General features: G+C 34.3%; 1 protein-coding gene across 3 annotated transcripts in view; it reads right to left on the bottom strand.

The window, feature by feature from the left end:
* The window catches only part of PolA2 (DNA polymerase alpha subunit B), a 69,108-nt gene that overhangs the window by 23,212 nt on the left and 26,139 nt on the right, over positions 1 to 19,757 (bottom strand). For all 3 annotated transcript variants that reach the window (XM_081730176.1, XM_081730177.1, XM_081730175.1), the window contains exons 3-4: positions 14,238 to 14,277; positions 2,566 to 2,672 (exon numbers count right to left, since the gene is read on the bottom strand). In XM_081730176.1, the coding sequence (XP_081586302.1) occupies positions 2,566 to 2,672; positions 14,238 to 14,277 (147 nt within the window). The remainder of the gene's footprint in view (positions 1 to 2,565; positions 2,673 to 14,237; positions 14,278 to 19,757) is intronic.

The raw sequence follows: 19,757 nt of genomic DNA, 5'->3' as shown, positions 1-19,757 counted from the left end.
CGTAAGGTACTGCACAGTGAGAGTGAGGCCTTTCCGCAAAACTGCGCTATATTTTACAATTTTATTTCGATGAAGGCGCAAATGTCGCACAAGCCTCTTGAAGGAATTTGTGGTGTTAAGAAGTAAGATATTACCAAAATCAACACCCAAATATGCTCTTCACAGTGGGCGACCAACCTCTCGAGCAAGACTAACAATAACACCGCGTACGGCCTAAACATCCATCGAACATATGTTATGTTGGAGAAGTCTGATTACAGAAAGCTCGACGTTTGGGTGCGAACTCTAGCGATTTCAGACACGGCTGACCACGAATGATAAAAAGTAGCTTACATACGGCAACGATATGTGAAAAAGATCGCGGGCGAAGTGAGAAAATGGTCCACAGTCCACGGAAAAGCGCAACCTTGCGCCCGGGAAAATTATGATGGCCGGGATTGAAAGGACACCCTGCATCATGAGTTGTATGCCACCGGGCAAACGACGGTACTGTCGACAATTAACAGGAATGCAATTCAAAAGAAATGGCGGAAATTTAACAGAAAGGTGTCATATCACTGATAATGCCAGACCCTGTACATTATTAACGACCCCTCAGAAACCCCGAGAACCTGGCTGGGAGATATAATGCATGTAACATAAGCTGGACGTGGGGCCGTCATTTGTTTCGGTTCTGCGGAAGTTCCTGAATTATGTTAATTTAGTTTCGAAAGAGACCGGCGGAAACTACGTATCACAATTTCTTGACCAGAAATCACAAATTTTGTACCTACAGATTATGGTACTGCCGAGAAAATGGCCAAAAATCATCGAACAAAATGTTCCATACGTGGCTCCAAAACGTAATTTTCGAATTACAATAAATGTATTCTCAAATTTGACTCAAAGCCTCAATACTTTTTAGACAGCCTTACATAATAAAACACTAGTGACAAATAATAATTGCAAATTAACAATATCTAACAACTCGGCATTCTGAGTACAGTCCATACACACGCAAGTAAGCATACACCATAATTTGGTCTCTCTCTGATTATCTCCAACAAACCTAACTTAGTTTTTCTTCTTTCGAAGCTTGAAGTTTCAACACGTTTCGGCGTTCCTAAAGCTTCTTTATTTTTGAAGATACGGAAAAGGCTGAAGATTTTTTTTTTTTTTTTTTTTTATTACCGTGTGCCTTGATTCTTTGAGGTTCTCTTCATAGGTTTGTGTGCAGCTTAAAAAGACTTCCATGGATCGGCATATTTATTTTGAAGCATTTTTCTACTTTTTATAGCTGATTTTAATTTCTGACTTTGAAAGTCAGTGTGTGAACCTTGTTAAGGGTAAATTCTGATGCTGAGAAATAACATTTTTATAGCGCCAAAATTTATATCGATCGTTGCCTATCATAACTGACAATGTTCATTCTACTGGAAAATCTGTTTTACGTTCCTTAGTTATGCCGTGTAGGCTAAAAAGGTGACTGTAATGAGATGAATAAAATACTGGAAGAAACGGGAGAACCCAAGAAAACCCATGCACACGGTTTGTCCACAACAAAGTCCACTTGGCGCGAACTGGGATCGAACCAGACTCCACGAACAGAAGTGAACGCTTTACCACTGAGCCACCGCGGCCCCCTTTATTCTGCTCAAATATATATTATTTATTTTCATACATACACGCATAGAAAGTAAATGAGTAATCTATTCCAGGAGAATGAGGACTATCAGTTATGAAGGCAACGAATAATATATATTTTGGCGCCGTAAAAATTAGTTGCTCGACAACTAGGCGTCAGAATTTACCCTTAAGAGTCTTCATCCCGGCGAAATTAAAATACCGCTAATTTTACAGTAATTATGTTATATCTTCAAATAGATAAAAGATAATCGAAATGTGGAACAAGAGCGCCCTAGACAATATTATTTTACATGAGAAACCGTAATCACGACTCATTTATCTGCTTTCGATTTCAAGCCATTTTGAAAATCGGCATTTATTTTCGCGTTTCTAAACAGCTGAAAACGGAAAGCCACTAGGTGACCTGTGATAACGGTATCTCACGCAAAATAATATTGTCTTGGGCGCTCTTATTCCATATTTCAATTATCTTTTATCTATTTGAAGATATTACATAATTATTGTAAAATTAGCGGTATTTTAATTTCGCCGGGATGAAGACTCTTAACAGGGCTCACATTGACTTTGAAGATCAGAAACTAAAATGAGTCATAGAAAGTCTGAAAAATGCCTCAAAATATGGCGTCATGGAAATCTACTATACGTACTTCACAGAAGTCTTGGTTAAACTGCCCACAAAAGCTATGAAGGAAATCTCAAATCAAAGTGGATTCAAAAAGATGAATTATCTTTGGAAATAAAGGAGTTAAGGGAGCGCCGTAAGGTGTTGCAACTTCAATATTTGAAAGAAAGAAAAAAATTGGTTCAAATGATCATGGAAACAGGCCGAAGTATGATTTATGTAAATAATATACTGTTAAATACATATCTTTCCCTAATGGTGACGCACATAATGCTTGTACGGAATAAAGTGTGAATGAATCAATCTGAAGAGTTTACCTGTTTGGAGAAAAGCTAGCTGGAGAAAACACCATTCGAGGACTTCGTCCTGTGTTTGGATTTGCATTTTGTTCAGGTGTATGATGAAGCTTATTCACAGATTTTCCCTGAAATGAATTTGGTTGTTTAGTATCCTCAACCTCACAACGCTCAGATTAACTGAATTCATAATATTTCAATATAATACAGAACAAATGCTTATTTTAAAAAATCAGATAAACATTTAGTGCTTAAAAAAAATAAATCTTTTCGACACGAATCGAATTGCTTAAGGTATATCTGGTTTATTTTAGTTCATTACATGTTTTTCTAAATTAGATAGTTTCGATTCTACGCTTAAAATTATATTACTGAACACCACACGACGACAAAACATTGATCTATCAAGACAAGTTAACAGAGAGCTTTTATTGTAATACATAACATACATACGAATAGCTTAAGAATACTTACAATATAAATTTTACATGAATATTTATTATTTGTACGATATGATTAAATCAAAAACTACGAATTATATCAAAATCACACAGCCCAAAAGAATTTTTCATATCGGAACATTCACAGATTTATTAACTGATACAGAAATTAATGTAAGCCAAACGAAAGATAACAACTCTGAGTCAGCTCAACAGCTATTTTAAAATTACAATTTTAAAAAGCAGAGGTATCTTTTACAGTTAATAAAGTAACTAGTATCTTACAAAAAATCTGGCTGCTTTAATGTACAAATTTCTAACAGAATTTAATTAAATACTTCTATCACTTATTAGCATACCAAACAAAATTACGGAACATTTATGCCCACATACTACAATTGCTTCTTTGACAAATTGTACCTGAAACAGCAAGTACGCTGTCGTGTTCTGTTGTATTACTGATCTCTGTATATGAGTATGGATCTAGTCATGAATTTAGACTACACACACAAGATCCATACTCATCAACAGGTACCAGGTTCATGATTTTCGGAAAGTAAGACTGAAAAAGAAGCAAATCCACTAATTTATACAAATAGGTTTATAATAAACTGTAGAACTACCAATACGATTTATTAACTTTCCATAGCCGATATTATCGAGAAATTTATTTCAAGGGAAAATACCAGGATCAACATCGAGATCCATTATCAACTATTCCCTATTGGTTCATTATTATTCGAAATTTCTGGGACTAGAAGTTATTTTTAATATCTGAAGATAGATGATTATATTACCATATATAGGACAGGACAATAGTCACAATAACTGTGTATATATGTATATCAATTACGTGATGGTTAAAAAAATGACACGGTTCTTTTCCTTCTTGCTCCTTTTAAATGTGATTATTATACACTGAGTGAATTAATACGCAACGTAACTAATATAGGAATGAACTATACATTTGTACCCTAATGTATTTAGAAACAATTATTTCAAGTATACTGCGCGAAATACTGTAAAATATCAGTAACATACATTAATTTTCACTTTAATTAATTTATTTTGTATCAAGTTGTTTTTTTATGGTCCAGTGCTAAACTTGATCCACTAAAAAAAAAAAAATAAAAAAAAAAAATAAAAAATCACTATCAGAGAATTAGCTGTCTATGAATATATGACACTACACACACACATTTTATATATATATATTGGTATGGAATGTTAAAAGTTTCAATAATAATTTAAGTCACTAAAGACAAAGCTCTTGAACAGTTCTATTCCCTTATTAAAAAAAGCTTACACAATAATAGGTCACCCATCTCTTTAAAGGAAATATACTCATAAGCGTATTTAGAAAACTTTACAGCTTACTTTGAAACAACTGGTAAAAGATAATTCATATTTGAGTTAACTCAATCTACTGACACCTTTATACATATATATATATTGCTTAACTACATAATAGTAAACTGCCATATTATAAGGGGGAAAAAGGTCAAGACCATACACACACAGAAGTCCTTGTTCCAACAACCAACCTACTTCAACAACTCAGATCATGTAATATTACAGTTCAGCTGTAGTTTAGTAACCGAACACTATACTTTATTACTGCAAAAAAGTAACTAATAAAATGCACTCGGGAAGATACTTAGTTGTTGCTAGTTACGTAAGTAGATATTTTGAAAATACTTTTTGAGGGTGGTAATATTTTTATATAGATTATATAACCTACTAAGAACAAACTAAAATCACTTTTGCAAGCATACATACATAAAGCTAATGTTAGCAAATTACAAAATTATTTTTAAAAAATAAATATTGTTTACATTGCAATTGAACTGACCAGACCATTGTAAAATGCATATTATATATACAGTATATATAAGGAAAAAATACATGTATTAAAATATAAAATACCAACTTACTGCCACCATGTACAGTCAATACTATGAGGTGATACACTTAAAAGGTCTTACCTTAATATACCATACATTTCTAAAATTAGGGATTTTCCTCTTCTCCATGAAGGATGATACATACCATCTCTCAGTTGATGAGTGTGGATCTAGTCACAATTGATAAATTAATGTGAACACCAGACACACACCCACCCACTGCTAGACGAAATTCTACGTTGACATCCATCTATGGCGGCTTCTTCACAGAACAGACATTCCCATCACCAAACACATTTAAGGACCTTTGAAATAATGGGCATCAAATATCACCTGAGAACTCAATGGAATACACGATGTATAGGATTAAAATTAATAGAAGCAGTAGTTCACTGACTTCGCATATATACATTTTACGAACAAGTACATAACAGACTATTTTCCGTATTATTCCAATGTCCCTCCTCCAATGTAATATCCTACCTTTTTTTGATTCTCGACAGTACTATGAACATTCTTTCGACATTACAGTAACAAAAACATTACATAACACTAATGTTATCCTAGTCTACCAATATGTAACATTGTTTCAAAGTTATATTACTTCTTATCAATCAGCTCGAAAGGACTTTAATTTCAATGCAGCTCACTGTACCTTCAACTTGCGAGTTTGGACATGTTTTGAAATAGACTGATAAATCTGAGCGGCACCGTATCGCGGATAGAGAAAAATTTCCCCACCCCGCAGGGGATTAACCCGTCCATTTGATATATAAACGCCTTACCGACTACCATATGTATAAAGAACTGAATATAAATTACACTACTTATATTAAATTGATATTTTGACTGCTACAAGTCAGTCATGAAAGTTATGCAATGTATATTTAACAGAAATTTGCCCACAACAAACTTGAACAAAGTGTTATTCCGTTAATATGATTCACTGTATTCACATTGTACACAATTTAGTTTTGGAAAAATTTCTACCCAATATTAATTTCTTGAGAGTTAGTGTGAGCTGAGTTACACATCTTCAAAAAGTTTGTTTACCAACCCTTATTTTACACGTAACGGTGAATCAGTGATTTCAGGGAGTGACACTGGGAGTAATTCCCCCGAAGCACTTAAATTACCTCCGGGAGCATATATCCAATCGTGCTAACCGTGGGTTACCAGTATTTTCGTGGTACTATCTTTAACCTATCGGAAATCACATCTGGTAAGAATTGATCTTGTTTGATGGTCTATGGACTTGCACCAGAGGAAGCCTACGTCTTGTGCCTAACCTCGGTGTTGAATAAGGACGTAAATCACAAAAACTCGAGCCCTTATTATGGAACGCTTAATATTAAAAAAATCGGCAGTTTCATATTTAAATATAAGTCTGCACACTTACTCGTAATTTTGTTATACCTTGCTATCTGAAATTACTTATTTAACAATAGTCTATCAAAATTTAAAAAGCTGGTAATTCCCTCCGATCTCAAACCTTTATTTTAAAAATATTTTGCTGAAATAATGCATATTAAAAAATTATCTGCGTAATTTGGTATTTAAAGTGAGTGTGAAAGTAACGCTATGGTCAACTAAGTTATAGACGGCGGAAGTCTCACTTAACTTTCCAATGTTTTGTAGGAAGTGACAATATTCATAATAATTCAAAAAATTAAGAGAGATGAACATTAATCCAAAGACAAGTTTTATACAAAATCAGAGAATTCGTGCACTATTTTGTTGTATTTTTGCAGGATGCACTTTACTTTTTCACAAATAGGTTTCCAATAGTGAAATTCAATAAAATAATAATAAAAAAAAAAGTTAACGAATTACTCTTATTATTTATTTAATCTGTCTTGTGGAAATGCTCCAATAGACATTGAATTTGAATTGTTGCAAATATTGACTACCTACAAAATACAATGGAAAGGTACGGGAAAAGGTGCTGCCAACCGTTGAGGATTAGTGCTCCTTAAAACCTGCCTCAAAAATACAATTTACGGAAATAATGTTGTCGATATTCCTGCTATTAAATCATAAGAATGAAAACTATCTTTAAAACACTGACATTATTACTTAGCAGCTTATTTAGAAGAAAAATTCCTGCAACTTCTGGAATATCAAAATGAATGCGGGAAAAACTGACGAGCCATTCTAAGAGAGACAACAGCCTAGTAAAACCTGCTAACTTTAATGGAAAGAAAGCGCTAAGCAAAGTGATCAGAAGGATGTCCCTAAAATCTTTCCAGAATAAGTTACAATTAAGAGTTATTGAGATTTAATGTCCGTGGGAAAAATATTAGAATTATTCAGTTGGAAGTTGGACGAAAATTCATTATCTTCCTTTCCTATACTAGCGTTCCCAAGTCAACTTTGATCTGCCTTTTATAGTCCACTAATTTTATGACCAAATATCAGTATTGAATAAATTTACTTAATCAGATCTAAACTCATACTCTTGATCAGCTATGAAGCATAATCTATTTTATGAAGCTATGGTTCTGTCTCCTAGGCGTGAGGAATAACTATAAAATGAACAGTGAAAAGGCAATATCCCTATGTTGTGCGGGATCCGCAGACGCGATATTGTGATCGTACAACCTCAGTGGCGTAGCCAGGGAGGCTCGATCCGCCCATCTTAGTGTAGTGATATTTAAAATCGATTCCGCTTATATGCAATGTGATCCATGTTATACCGATGTTTTTTTTTTTTTTTTTTTTTTTTTAATAATTTATCACAAAAAGTAAGTATTATACGTTCACATTAAAAGGAACGGTCGCCAGAAGCTCTATATTTATCCCTTCGTAGGAATTCATCGAACGAATTCATAAGTTTAGTATATTCTTAATCTTGGAGCTCTTTCTCTGTAGCATACGCCTTAAGATTTACCATCTGCGAGTGCGAACAGAAAGTATTTAACAAGTAGAACATAGTCTGAACAGAGGCTATTCTTGACCAAGCACGGCCACCAAACAGCGATTTTTATTCCTTAGGCGATTGGCTCTTTGCCCATCAAATTTTAGATCCGGCCAGTAGTTATCTAGAAATAAAGTGTCCCTCGATCACACACTGAGTTAAACTATCGGGAGCAAAAAAGAAAGATGTTTCAAGTTTATAAAACTATTATTTAAGTGCTTATATATGCTCGAAATTTCATGTCTGGTCTCCATGTTTCTCACACAGACCTAGTTTATGCAAATCTATCGCCAAACTAAAGTGTTTAGTCGCCAATGGCAACCAAAATTTTGCGCCATATACAGGATGGACTATTTATCTTGATACGCCCTTATAACTTTTAAACTAATGGGCAAATAAGGTTGAAATTTTGTACCACGGAAGTATCAAAAGGGGAGAAGACAGTCTTGCATATTCTCTAATACAACAAGATTAAGTGTTGACAACCCAACACAAAGTTATTTCTTTATTTTTGAAATGACATAACTTCTAGTTCTTCCTAGTTTTCAAATCTGCATGTTAAACGAAAACTTACAATGCTATTATTCAATGGTCCAAACTAAGCAAGCTACGTTATCACAAACATCCTAATTTTGGCAGCCCCCACAGCAATAATAAGTGACACGGACGGGGCAATGCTTATAAAAAGTACTATAGTGTCTAATACCATAATCATATATGAAGGATTTCGAATGAATTCGAAGTTACATGGGATTAAAAATTTGATTATATAACACCTCATCCACTTCAATATAGTTTTCAATAGAAGTGAGGATTACAATGCCGTTTACAACAATTTGATATCTCGAACAGTTTTAAAGATACGATAAAAACTGTTAAAGTTTGCAACACTACTAAAATTACATATTTTCGAGAACTTGCATTTACACCTATTAAAAACTATTGCTGCAAGAAATAAATTAAAAATTATCTTTAAAACATTCCCATAAATATGCCATTTTAAACAATATCAAAATGCTGTACACGGAGTTATGATCTTCATGTTTATTGAATACCATGTACGTAATTAAATGTAATACTTATCTAAACCCTTTTTTTCAAAATAAAATTAGCTGAAGAAAGTAGTCTTTTCAATTCCTTGTTACTGTTTCTATTTGTTCGAAATACATAATATTGTGACCGTAGTATTCGAAATTAAGTACTTTAGATGTGATTACGAACATTCGTCTTGCATGTGTTATTACTGTTGTAGAACCCTTTAAAATATCTTTTTAAAAAGTTAGTGATATTATAGGCGTCAGTAGTTCGCAACAATGTAACATAGGTGTGATATAATATAATCAACAATATAGGTGTTAAATCGTAAGTTTCCGTTTGACATGAAGATCTGAAACATGTAATAACCTGACGTACTGTCATTTGAAAAAAAAAAAAAAAAGGTTGGCACCATTGTTAGCCTTGCAGTATCACAGGATATGCCAAACATTCACCTAGCTGCTATTTGCCTAGTACAAAATTTCAGTTTTTTGACCCTTTGTTACAAGGGTATATATGAGCTTGATAAATTTCTGGCTACGCCACTGGTCAATATAAATACTACATTCTAAACAGAGATCTCTGCACTCTCGCGAGCCCGAACTCAATCAAGCGCAAGTTTCAGTAGCCTTAAATCTACCTGACAGACTAACTGGACATATGATGACCCTAAAGTCGACTGCAAAATGGCCATTTTTGCCATAAAAATGCTTAATGTTTCACATTGATGTAATGTCTTATACCAGTGGTTCCCGACGTTTCTGACTGTCAAAGCACTTTATTCAATGTGCACTTACTTGATTTATTATTAATATAAATTATAGTTAAAGTAATGACTATATAGTACCAAGCATTGTGCTGTCAGGGAATTCAGAAAGTAACTCCCGTATCTTATTAGTATATGAACATTATAGAAAGATTCTCAAACTGAAGTTGAACTTTCATTTCATTAATTAGCTTTTTATTCTTTGTCCAAGGAGCAAGGTGATTAAATGGCAAGATTCTCACATCTGATGTTAAGGGCCTTTGGTTTGGTAACAGCCACTTTCTCATCGAGTTCACTTTTTTTTAATGGTTCGTTAAGTTTCTAAAACAACAAAATTAAGGTGAGGAGTGAAGTGCGTACTACTTTGCACCAAGACAGAAATAATTATATTGATTGATTGTCTAAAGAACAGTGGTTCCCAACCGTTGTGTCGCGGTTTTCAGGTCTAATTAAGTTAGGAAGTTTTTTTTTTTTTTTCCTCAGAGTAATGGTCATTTGAATCTAAAGCTCTGCAAATATGATCTCGCCCTAAAGCGAAAGAATCACAAAAACTTTATACGCACACAAATTATCACCTGTAAATTCCAATATGAAGGAAATCACTTCTTTTTCAATTTTAGTAAAGGTAATGTAAAATTTGACAAGGAAATATTCAAAATGATGTGAGAATAAGAAACGAACCTATAAGAAACTATTAAGCTATAATGTTTAATAATCGAACACTTTGGTCCCACGGCTAGAGGCCGTGTTTTGGTGCACGGTTCCAGTTTGACTCAGGTGGGAGTGCATCGAAGCATTACAGTGGTTCAGACCCCACTTTAGATTGCACGTTTTATTTTATATGTACCGTGTCCTGCGAAAACGAACTAAGCGCCACTTTCATACTTTTGAGAAAATTACGTTTAAAGGTTGATGTCCAGCATTAGTGTAGCCGTAATCAAAAGTGAAATTATGTTTCTTTTTCTGGAAAAATGTTGATTTTCCTCTCTTTTCGATTGTGCAAAACGTTCTAATGCTTATCAGGAACCCATCGTCGCATTTACGTGGATTTTCAAAATTTGGCCCTTAGTTCACTTTTGCGTAACACGGTACATATAGCAGTGTACGAATTGACAAGAAATAGTACCAGATATTTCCCTCCTGGGAAAAAATCTCTCCCCCTCTGGAGAAGATAATTTTCATTTCTGGGAGGATTGACATTTTTTCGTATTTTTTCAATGGCTATGAAGGAAACAGCGGGCAACTTCTATTTTGTTCAAACAAACTAAAAAAAGCACTTATTTGAGTTAAGACAAGTTTATGAAACATTTCACTTCCCAATCTGACAGTTTGCAAGCAAGCACAATTTGATCATATTAGAGTATATCTAAACAGAAAATGAAATCTCTCAGTTTAACGTCCCACGACTATGCCTGTTTGCAAGGGAAACTGATGATTAAAGGCAAGTGAATGATGGAAGTACTAGTGGAATGAGAATGTGGGAGGAAACTAATATCGAGAATAAAAGACTGGTACGACGTTCACCACAAGCTTACTTGGCCGGGGAGCGAACCATGGATCCCACACACCAGAGGTAAGCGCTCTACCACTCAGAAAAAAAACACATGCAAATTCAACTAGCCGTTAACTAAGCTCACTAAATTAGGCCAATTTGCATCCTATATTGAACAAAATGTATGTAAATTGAATTTTAGTAAGGAGAAACTTTGGTAAGGCAGCTTTACAAACTGAATGTTATCGAACAATACCTTACTAAAATAAAAATTTTCTACTTAAAAAAAAAAAAATAAATAAATAAATCAGTGCCTCTACAACTTCATTCGAACTGGGAACTGCAATCTCGCTAGAACTAGCCTTAAACAGGTTATGCACACGAGTTAAGATTCATAATTTTTCGTGCCTCATCTGAAATTAAACTCTGTACAACGTAAACTAAAGGCATAGTGCTAATTATGGATGTACGGGAAGTTTTTTAGTGTACGCAAATCGTCATGTGTAACTAATAATACCTAATATTGTTACTAACATTGAAGTTTGCGTTTGACTGCGTAACAGTTTTTTTTTTTTTCGCGCCGAGTTCAGTGTTCTACAATCATCCTCCAAGGATACGGGAGACTGATGAGATGGATAATAATTGTATGAAGACAGTGGGTGAACCCTACAAAAATACACGTACACTGTTTTGTTCACAACAAAGCACTTGGCGGGAGCTGGCATCGAACCAGTCACCCCACAAACTAGAATACTTTCCCTAAGACACTAAATCTGCATTACATAGGTATTAAGCAAAAAAAAAATCACTCAGTAATAAAGAAAAAAGTTTCAACGTAACAACAGAAATTATAAATAAAATAGTTTGTTAATTAGTAAAAAGACAAAAGATTAAAACAAAAAAAAGTTTACATTAGAATACACATACTAAATCACTACTTTAAAAAAAAACGAAAATAAATATTTAGGTAGAACAGTTAAATTTGTTGGAACCACATTCAATAGTGCTTAATGCTTAGTTATGCATACATATGTATAGTTTATTTACATGCTAATTTCTTGTCCACGATAAAAAAAAAAGCGGGAAAAACTGTTTTAGTTCAGCCTTTTTTTATATATGTTACCTAATTGTCCTGACGAAATTATAAAAACGAGAACGTATGAGGAGGATATTAATTTTAAATATATACTTTAAAAACCCTCGAAACTTGGGCTCGATCTCAGCATATGCTTTCGCTTTTAAAGACTGACCAACGGAGCAGTTTATTTTTATTTCTATTTTCATTAACTCAAAATTGGTGAAAAAGGTAGATAGACTACTCTGGCATATGACCATTCATATTTTGTTTTTAAATAACCACTACTGGCACACACATTAAAAAAAACGAAAAGAAAAAACTGTCCTTGCGAAAAATATTTAACTGGATAGTCGTAATGAAAATGAATGACTTATCACGTGGAATACCTGAAGTTGGATCAATGACCTTTATGAATACTTATGTGACATTCCACTGCTTACAGATCGGACATTGCAATAGTACTTTTAATATTTTACGCACTAAACACTTGTTATCTGGAATCGCAGAATAAAAGCCTAAACAAAATTAGTCCTGAAACTTAACAGCAATGGTTCACAATAGATTTCTACTAGTTCTTCTGTAAATTCTAAATGGTGCTTTCTTTTTTCTACTCTTACCTTCCTTTCAATCTAATTTCTACGTCGACGTAAGTGCGTTACGACCTTCGTGATAAAAACATTCTTCGCGATGGCAACACTGTATACGTGTTCATGACCTGGCATTGACACTGTATGACCTTCGCACAACGATTTTCATGTACGAACAGCGTTACCCTTCCTTGCTCTCTTTAAAAGAATAGAACTTATCTATCTTGGCGCCGTAGCAACCAACCACAAAACATTCTGCTCTTAACTCACCACGCGCTGAAATTCAAATCACGACGACCAATGTCAGCAAGCGTTAGATTTTACCCGTACGTCATTTGGATGTAAACTCATTGCTATTTCACGTATTACAAACTATGTTGTATGCCAAATTTAGGTCTACAGTTGAAATAAATTTACAAATATTACCAAAATTTAGATTTAAAAAATGTAATTTACCAAACTTGTCTAAACTTCCCCAATAAGAACCATCACCACCACGTGCACGATTCGTTATTTCAATAGCGTCAGAATCTGCATAGCTTTTTCATAACTTACCGGATCTGTTGTTGGGGTTCCCCACTGGCGCTTTCCGAGCTGAATAGCACAGCTTGTTAAATACGAAGCAAGAGACCTTCTTCCCAAGACAACAATGTAATTTAAAAATGAAAGATTTTGGGGGGCCCAAGCGACGCCACTCTTTGCAAATTCTTGTGTAAATTCAACCGATGGCCTCGTACAGTAAACGGGAGCAACAAACTGAAGCTTCGTATACTACTATGGCGACTGACCTTGAGAATCTTCCCGAGGAAACATTACAGCAATCAGACAGACTGTAGGGGGAGGGAGAAGAAGACTTCACTCAGGTGAGGGAAGCGCTCGAGCAAGGTAATGATCATCTGGAGCCAAAACGCGGATTTAGCAGATTTACGAGATTTCCTTCAGAAATTTTATTGGAATGTATTTAATACGCTTATTATTGGTTTTGATAAGTTTCCTCCATATGAAATAATTAAAAGCGCAGCCGAACACACAACATGCAGAAAATAATAAATGACTCAGATAATTATCATTTTATATTAGTTTTGGCAACATCGCACACGAACGAGGGAAACTGGTTTTCAGTCTACCTGTGCCTCCCCTCGAAACCGGCAAGTTCCTTACTGCAGACGCCTTAACTTCTGGCCCTGAGGCTTCAGCCACTTTCTTCAACTCTCATTGGCCCACTCCTTCCAACACGCTGTTAAGATTGGTCCATTACCAACAATATTAAAAAATTCCTTTCTGATGACGCTGGGGCATGGGAACGGCAAAATCTCTGCCAGCCTTCCACAAACAATGCAAGAAGAGCTTACAACGGAAAAACCTTTATATTCGCCACAAACGCTCCTCTTAAATATATTCAAAGTACACCTACAAAGGAACATTGTAGCTACATTTGTGTTACGAAACTGACAGTATTTTTCTTAACACTTACCTTCGGTGTTTTGTTGTAGGTGTTCAAAAGATCGGTGACGCTACAGCAGGTTAAGGAAAATTACCTGTGAACATTAGATTTCAATACTATTTTAACAGTATTTCCATTTAACCCAATAATAGTAATTATAATTACCAATCTAAAATAAATGCTTGTCAAACAGTAATTAAAGCGGTACATATTAGTGAACAAAAACTGTAATCTATGAACAATGAATATTTTAAAGCGATATTTCTAATTCATACCAATTGATGTTAAAGATAAAGAAAAAAAAGAAGACAGCACTAATACAGGCACATACAATATTCCCAGGTTGAAAATTAAACGATCAAAAATATACCATAAGGTGTTCAATATGTAAACTTCAAACTAAAATTAATTTTATTATACAAAATGGTCTCCTCAAAGTAAGGGTGGAAAAGTATAATAAAGAAAAGTCACAACTGAACTTTTCTTGTTCTGGAAATACGTTGTAAAAGGGTACAGCTTTTCAATTTGACATGTAATTACTAGTTCGTCTTAGTCCGAAATAGTACATAAATATTTTCGAAGCCAGTTTAATTATCAATTACGTATACACACGAAGTAAAAATGCATCCTTTCCCTACATAACCTTTCATCAATTTTGGAATGAACACACGAATGAGATTCTTTCAAGTAAAGAATCAACCAGAAAATAAGGGGAAGAATATCTCACTTTCCTACAAAACTTGAAAACAAATACAGAAGAAAGTATTTTCTTTAACTATTTTTCTTGTGGGTGATTTCCTGGAAAACTAAATCCATTAACCTAACGCAGCTCAGTTATACTGAGCCATTGCAGCAGGGGTAGGGTGTCCAGTTCTGTCCACCAAGATGGTTGAACATTTGTGTTAAGTTTTACAAAATAATAACACAAGCACTTTCCTATATGCAGGTAAAAAATAAAGTTCTTATATTCCTTATGAGAATGAATGTTAATTTTGTTCAGAGATTTAAACGCATGGTGTGAAACGTAAATTCAAACCAAATTCACTACTAGTTTTCATTTCACATCTTCCTCACGCTGATATGAATCACGTAACTTTCAGAAGTAATATTTAATAGCTTGCTTCTTGTCTATCATAATGCATTCAGAATGGCACAATGACGTTACGCGTAAGTTATACGGTATCCCGCTCGCATTTCCATATCAGTGTTGCAATACCCTGCAACATTAACTAAAATATCTCCTTTTCTCGCTGAGGCAGATTTGAAAACTTTACAAAAGTTATCAAAAGTTATATTACGCATACATTAAATATATATATATATATATATATATATATATATATATATATATATATATATATATATATATATATATATATATATATATATATATATTATTGAAGACACCCATTATCTGCAAGAACAACAACAGTTCTTAACTTTATGGTAATTTATTTTTGCAAATTAATGATTTATCCTGAAATAAAAATGCCTTACACCTACATAACACTTCCTTGTATTTTAAAAATAACATTACTGGTAGAAAATATATAATTAAAATAACCTTTTCCCTACATACTACTTTAATTTAGAGAAAATAAATGTAATACTTAACAATTAGTTTGATATTTTCAATTTTAAACAATAGAAGACCCGTATCTTTGCACTGCATGTTATTAACCTGGAGCACAGAAATTCATGCCGCAGAGAATAGAGTTCGTATTGAAATTCGCTAAATAAACACCAACCTACACGCGTTGCCGCTAACTTTTACACGACAGTTATTCCATATTGGTAGGTTAGTACGGTTTTACTTCAGTATTGTGTATAGTAAAAATTATTCACTTCATATGCTGTAAAGAAAAGATCAATGCATTATTGTATTCGAGTCAGAATCCAGAAGGAAGTGTGAAATATTATACTGACAGTGTTCCCCTCCCTCTTTTACCTTCTAAGTACACTATCTGATTTCCGAGAATACAAATTCTTCCCAGCACAATTCTCTCTCCACATATTCAATGTAGATTTTGCGGAGTCATAATAATTATTATTAATTAAAAGCTTGGAATTTACTGAAAAATCCAGATGTTTCAAAGACCACTCATGAACTTCATCTTCGTAGTTCAGCACAGTTCTGTTGAGCAACTATTGTGACATTGTTTTTAACTAAATATAGAACATTTAGAAAATGAAGTGAATGTTAGGATTACTTCGGACTAAACATGGAGATATCCATTTGAATCAGCCAGAAGAAACTACTGCATTGGCAGAAAACCTGTTATCAGCAAAGTATTCATATGTGTAAAAGAGGGAAGAGAAAATACGTGAATAGAGGAGAGTGAAAATGAGTAATATCCGAAATATTGCGTTATAATTATATTAACTATTTCAATATAAAGCGTGGTGATAGCTTAATAGGTAAGATATCTCCTTACAACCAAACGGCCAGGTTTCCGGTAAAAGAAGGACCTATTACCAGTTCTTTCCTCCCAAAACGGCTCAGTTCATCCAATCGATTCAGTGTTGTACCGAAGTCAAGCAAGTGTGAAGCCCTTCCAAAAAAGCCACACAAACTTCTTAATATTTTAAATTATTAGGTCTGACACTGATACAATGTTCTAAGTGTTATACAATATTTAAATTTAAAACTTAAAAACGCTCGTCCAATGCTTCACATGTTAATTGAACTCGGACGACGAAGGCCGCAAGTTCTCTGAAACGTCAGCATTTAAATAAAATCTGCAGATGGGCAAAGCAAAATAGCACTATTTTTTTCCTTTTCTCTATTCACATTTGTTTGTATAGGTTTATCCAAATCTTTCCGTATTAACTAGAAATTCACATTCTAGGACGTTATAACTATCGGTAACTTTTATATTATACGAAATGTCTTGAGAACAATTTTTTGTTTAATCAATATAATTTTGTAAATACTATCTCGCTCCCAAAATTTTTGATTAAGTTTTTCAACGTCTAAGTTATTCACTAAAATGTAAAATCTGTGTGTAGGGCAGGGACAGAATATAGGCACCTGCGTGAATTGACAAAATATTTCTGGTGTTTAGCGATGTATTAAAATACTGTTTATAAATCGTCTTTGAAATTAATTTTTAATCAAATTACTGATATAGTGAATACTTTCAAATAGCTAGGATCAATAGTAACAGACCAAAATCATATTCACGGAGAAATTAAATGTCGACTAAAGGCACGGAATTCCTGTTATTATTCTGTTCAGAATCTCCTGTCGTCGCGATTTCTGTCCAGGAATTTGAAGCTTAAAATATATAAAACGATAATCATGTCTGTTGTGCTGTATGGTTGCGACACATGGTCGCTTACTCTGAGGGAAGAACAGACTGAAAATATTTGAGAACAAGATCCTGAGACGAATATTCGGACCCAAGAGGAACGGGAATAGGGAATGGCGGAAACTTTCATAACGAGGAACTACATAATTTATATGATTTACCCGAGGAACGGGAGTAGGGAATGGCGGAAACTTTCATAACGAGGAACTACATAATTTATATGATTTACCAAACATTATTAGGGTCATGAAATCTAGGAGGCTCAAGTGAGCAGGTCATGTAGCTAGAATGATGGAAGTAGAAACGCTTTCAAAGTCTTGACTGAAGACCAATCTGATCATTAGGAAGACCTAGACGCAGATGGGGGGGGGGGACTATTAAGATGGATCTCGCAGAAATAGGAATACAAAGTGGAAACTGGACCCAGTTGGCTCAAGATAGAACTCAATGGAAAGCCTCCGTGAACGTGGCATTAAATCTCCGGGCTCCATAAACCCTAGAGTTAGATCAAATCACTGGTTCCCTAATAACTTAGGATTTCTCGCACCAATTAATTCATTATTACCACACGAAATACTGTAACATCCCAACACGTGCAGACATTGGTATTAGTAATTAAAAATTAAGTGTACATGATGAACATCCTGAACTCAAACTTAGAGAGTTTCAGATATCTTCAATGTATACGTGAACTGAAGAAAGAAACCTTGTGATAATAGTTCAACATTCACAATACCTCATTTCTTTTCTCCTTTAGAACATTTGTGCATTAATTCCGCGCAACATATTAAGAGCAATGCCTCTGATGGTCCACATGCAATTCCGAATAGACAGATTGGGCGTTGATTCGGCACCGTGAGGCAATCGGGAAGCTACTAAGAATTAATAAGGACTAGGAACTACATATATTGTAAACCAGATAGACACCACTAGTAGCTGATACGCTGACCGCGTATTAAACCTGAATGTGGAGATAGATATATATATATATAAATTTACGCGATAACTTCTCTAAAATGCATCGGATATATTAATGACGCTGGACGTTTGTTTCCCTCCAAGCATATTGTTTGGAACTGAAAGAAGAATGAAAGGGTGACTTCACCCTCCTTTACAACAATACCAGATTCCCATCATATATGTCAGCTTTCTTCCCACTGCGACCAATAGCTCTCGGATTGACATCAGTCAGGAGCAAACTGTAATTCGCCAACTATATTATTATTAAGAAAAATCTACTTTTATAAAACTGTAGGAGCTTCCTTGGAGTCTTAAAGAAATAGTTTTTATTGATTGTGGCTTACATCAATCAAAAAGCAAGATTGTAAAAGCTTGTTAAAAAAAAAAAAAAAAAGCTTATTTCAAAAGTACATGACATCAGTTTAGAATGAGTCTTATTCACTTTGTTTTCCTCTGAAACCCAAATTCTCCAGATAATTTCAAAGAAACTTATCAAATATCAATACGATGCTGTCACTTAAAATGGTTCGGAGGTCTGAGTGAGTGAATTTTTTACGATCTGGACTGACTCGTGATGTAATTACATACGATAGCCACAAACTAGTTTATGCAACTACCCGAGCGAGCAGTTTGTTGAATGTGCCATCAGAATTAGCACTGCACGATATATGAAATTTAATGAATCAATGCAACAAAATGAACAAACTCCTTACAATGGTACAAAATTATTTATATGGTTAAGAACATGAACACAGCAGTATTACAATTATTTGAATTTAACATTCATCATTACTTGTAAAGATATTTACAGAACTATTATCTATAGCTTCTAGAACCCGAAAGCTCAATCTTGCATTCACGAAAGCTCTTCATTGACTTCTGTCTTTAACCAATTGGATCTAGTTTCTACTTTGTATTTCTATTTCTGCGAGATCCATCTTAATATTATCCTCTCGCCTACATCGAGGACTTCGTCTTTTTGTGATTGGGAAAAATGGCCCATGACTTCGAAACACACGCCTGCACGCCATATTTCATACGTTTGAACAGCAGGTTAAGCCCTATCACCATGCTAAGTTTGATCCAAAGTCGGATTATGTTTAAAATAAAATTAAATAAAATCTAAGTTATACGTCCTATGGTTATGCCGGCTAGGCTAAAGGAGACTGATAAATGAATGAAATTGTGGAATGAAGAAATTGGGAGGAAACGGGAGAAACCCGAGAAAACCAGAAAACAGTTTGTCCACAACAAATTTTACTTGGCGCGAGCTGAGATC

The sequence above is a fragment of the Thermobia domestica genome, chromosome 11 (genome assembly GCF_964235325.1).
Source record: "Thermobia domestica chromosome 11, izTheDome1.hap1.1, whole genome shotgun sequence".
Lineage (NCBI taxonomy): Eukaryota > Metazoa > Arthropoda > Insecta > Zygentoma > Lepismatidae > Thermobia > Thermobia domestica.
The sequence above is the reverse complement of the archived record's forward strand: the minus strand, read 5'-3'. Positions and strand labels throughout refer to the sequence as shown.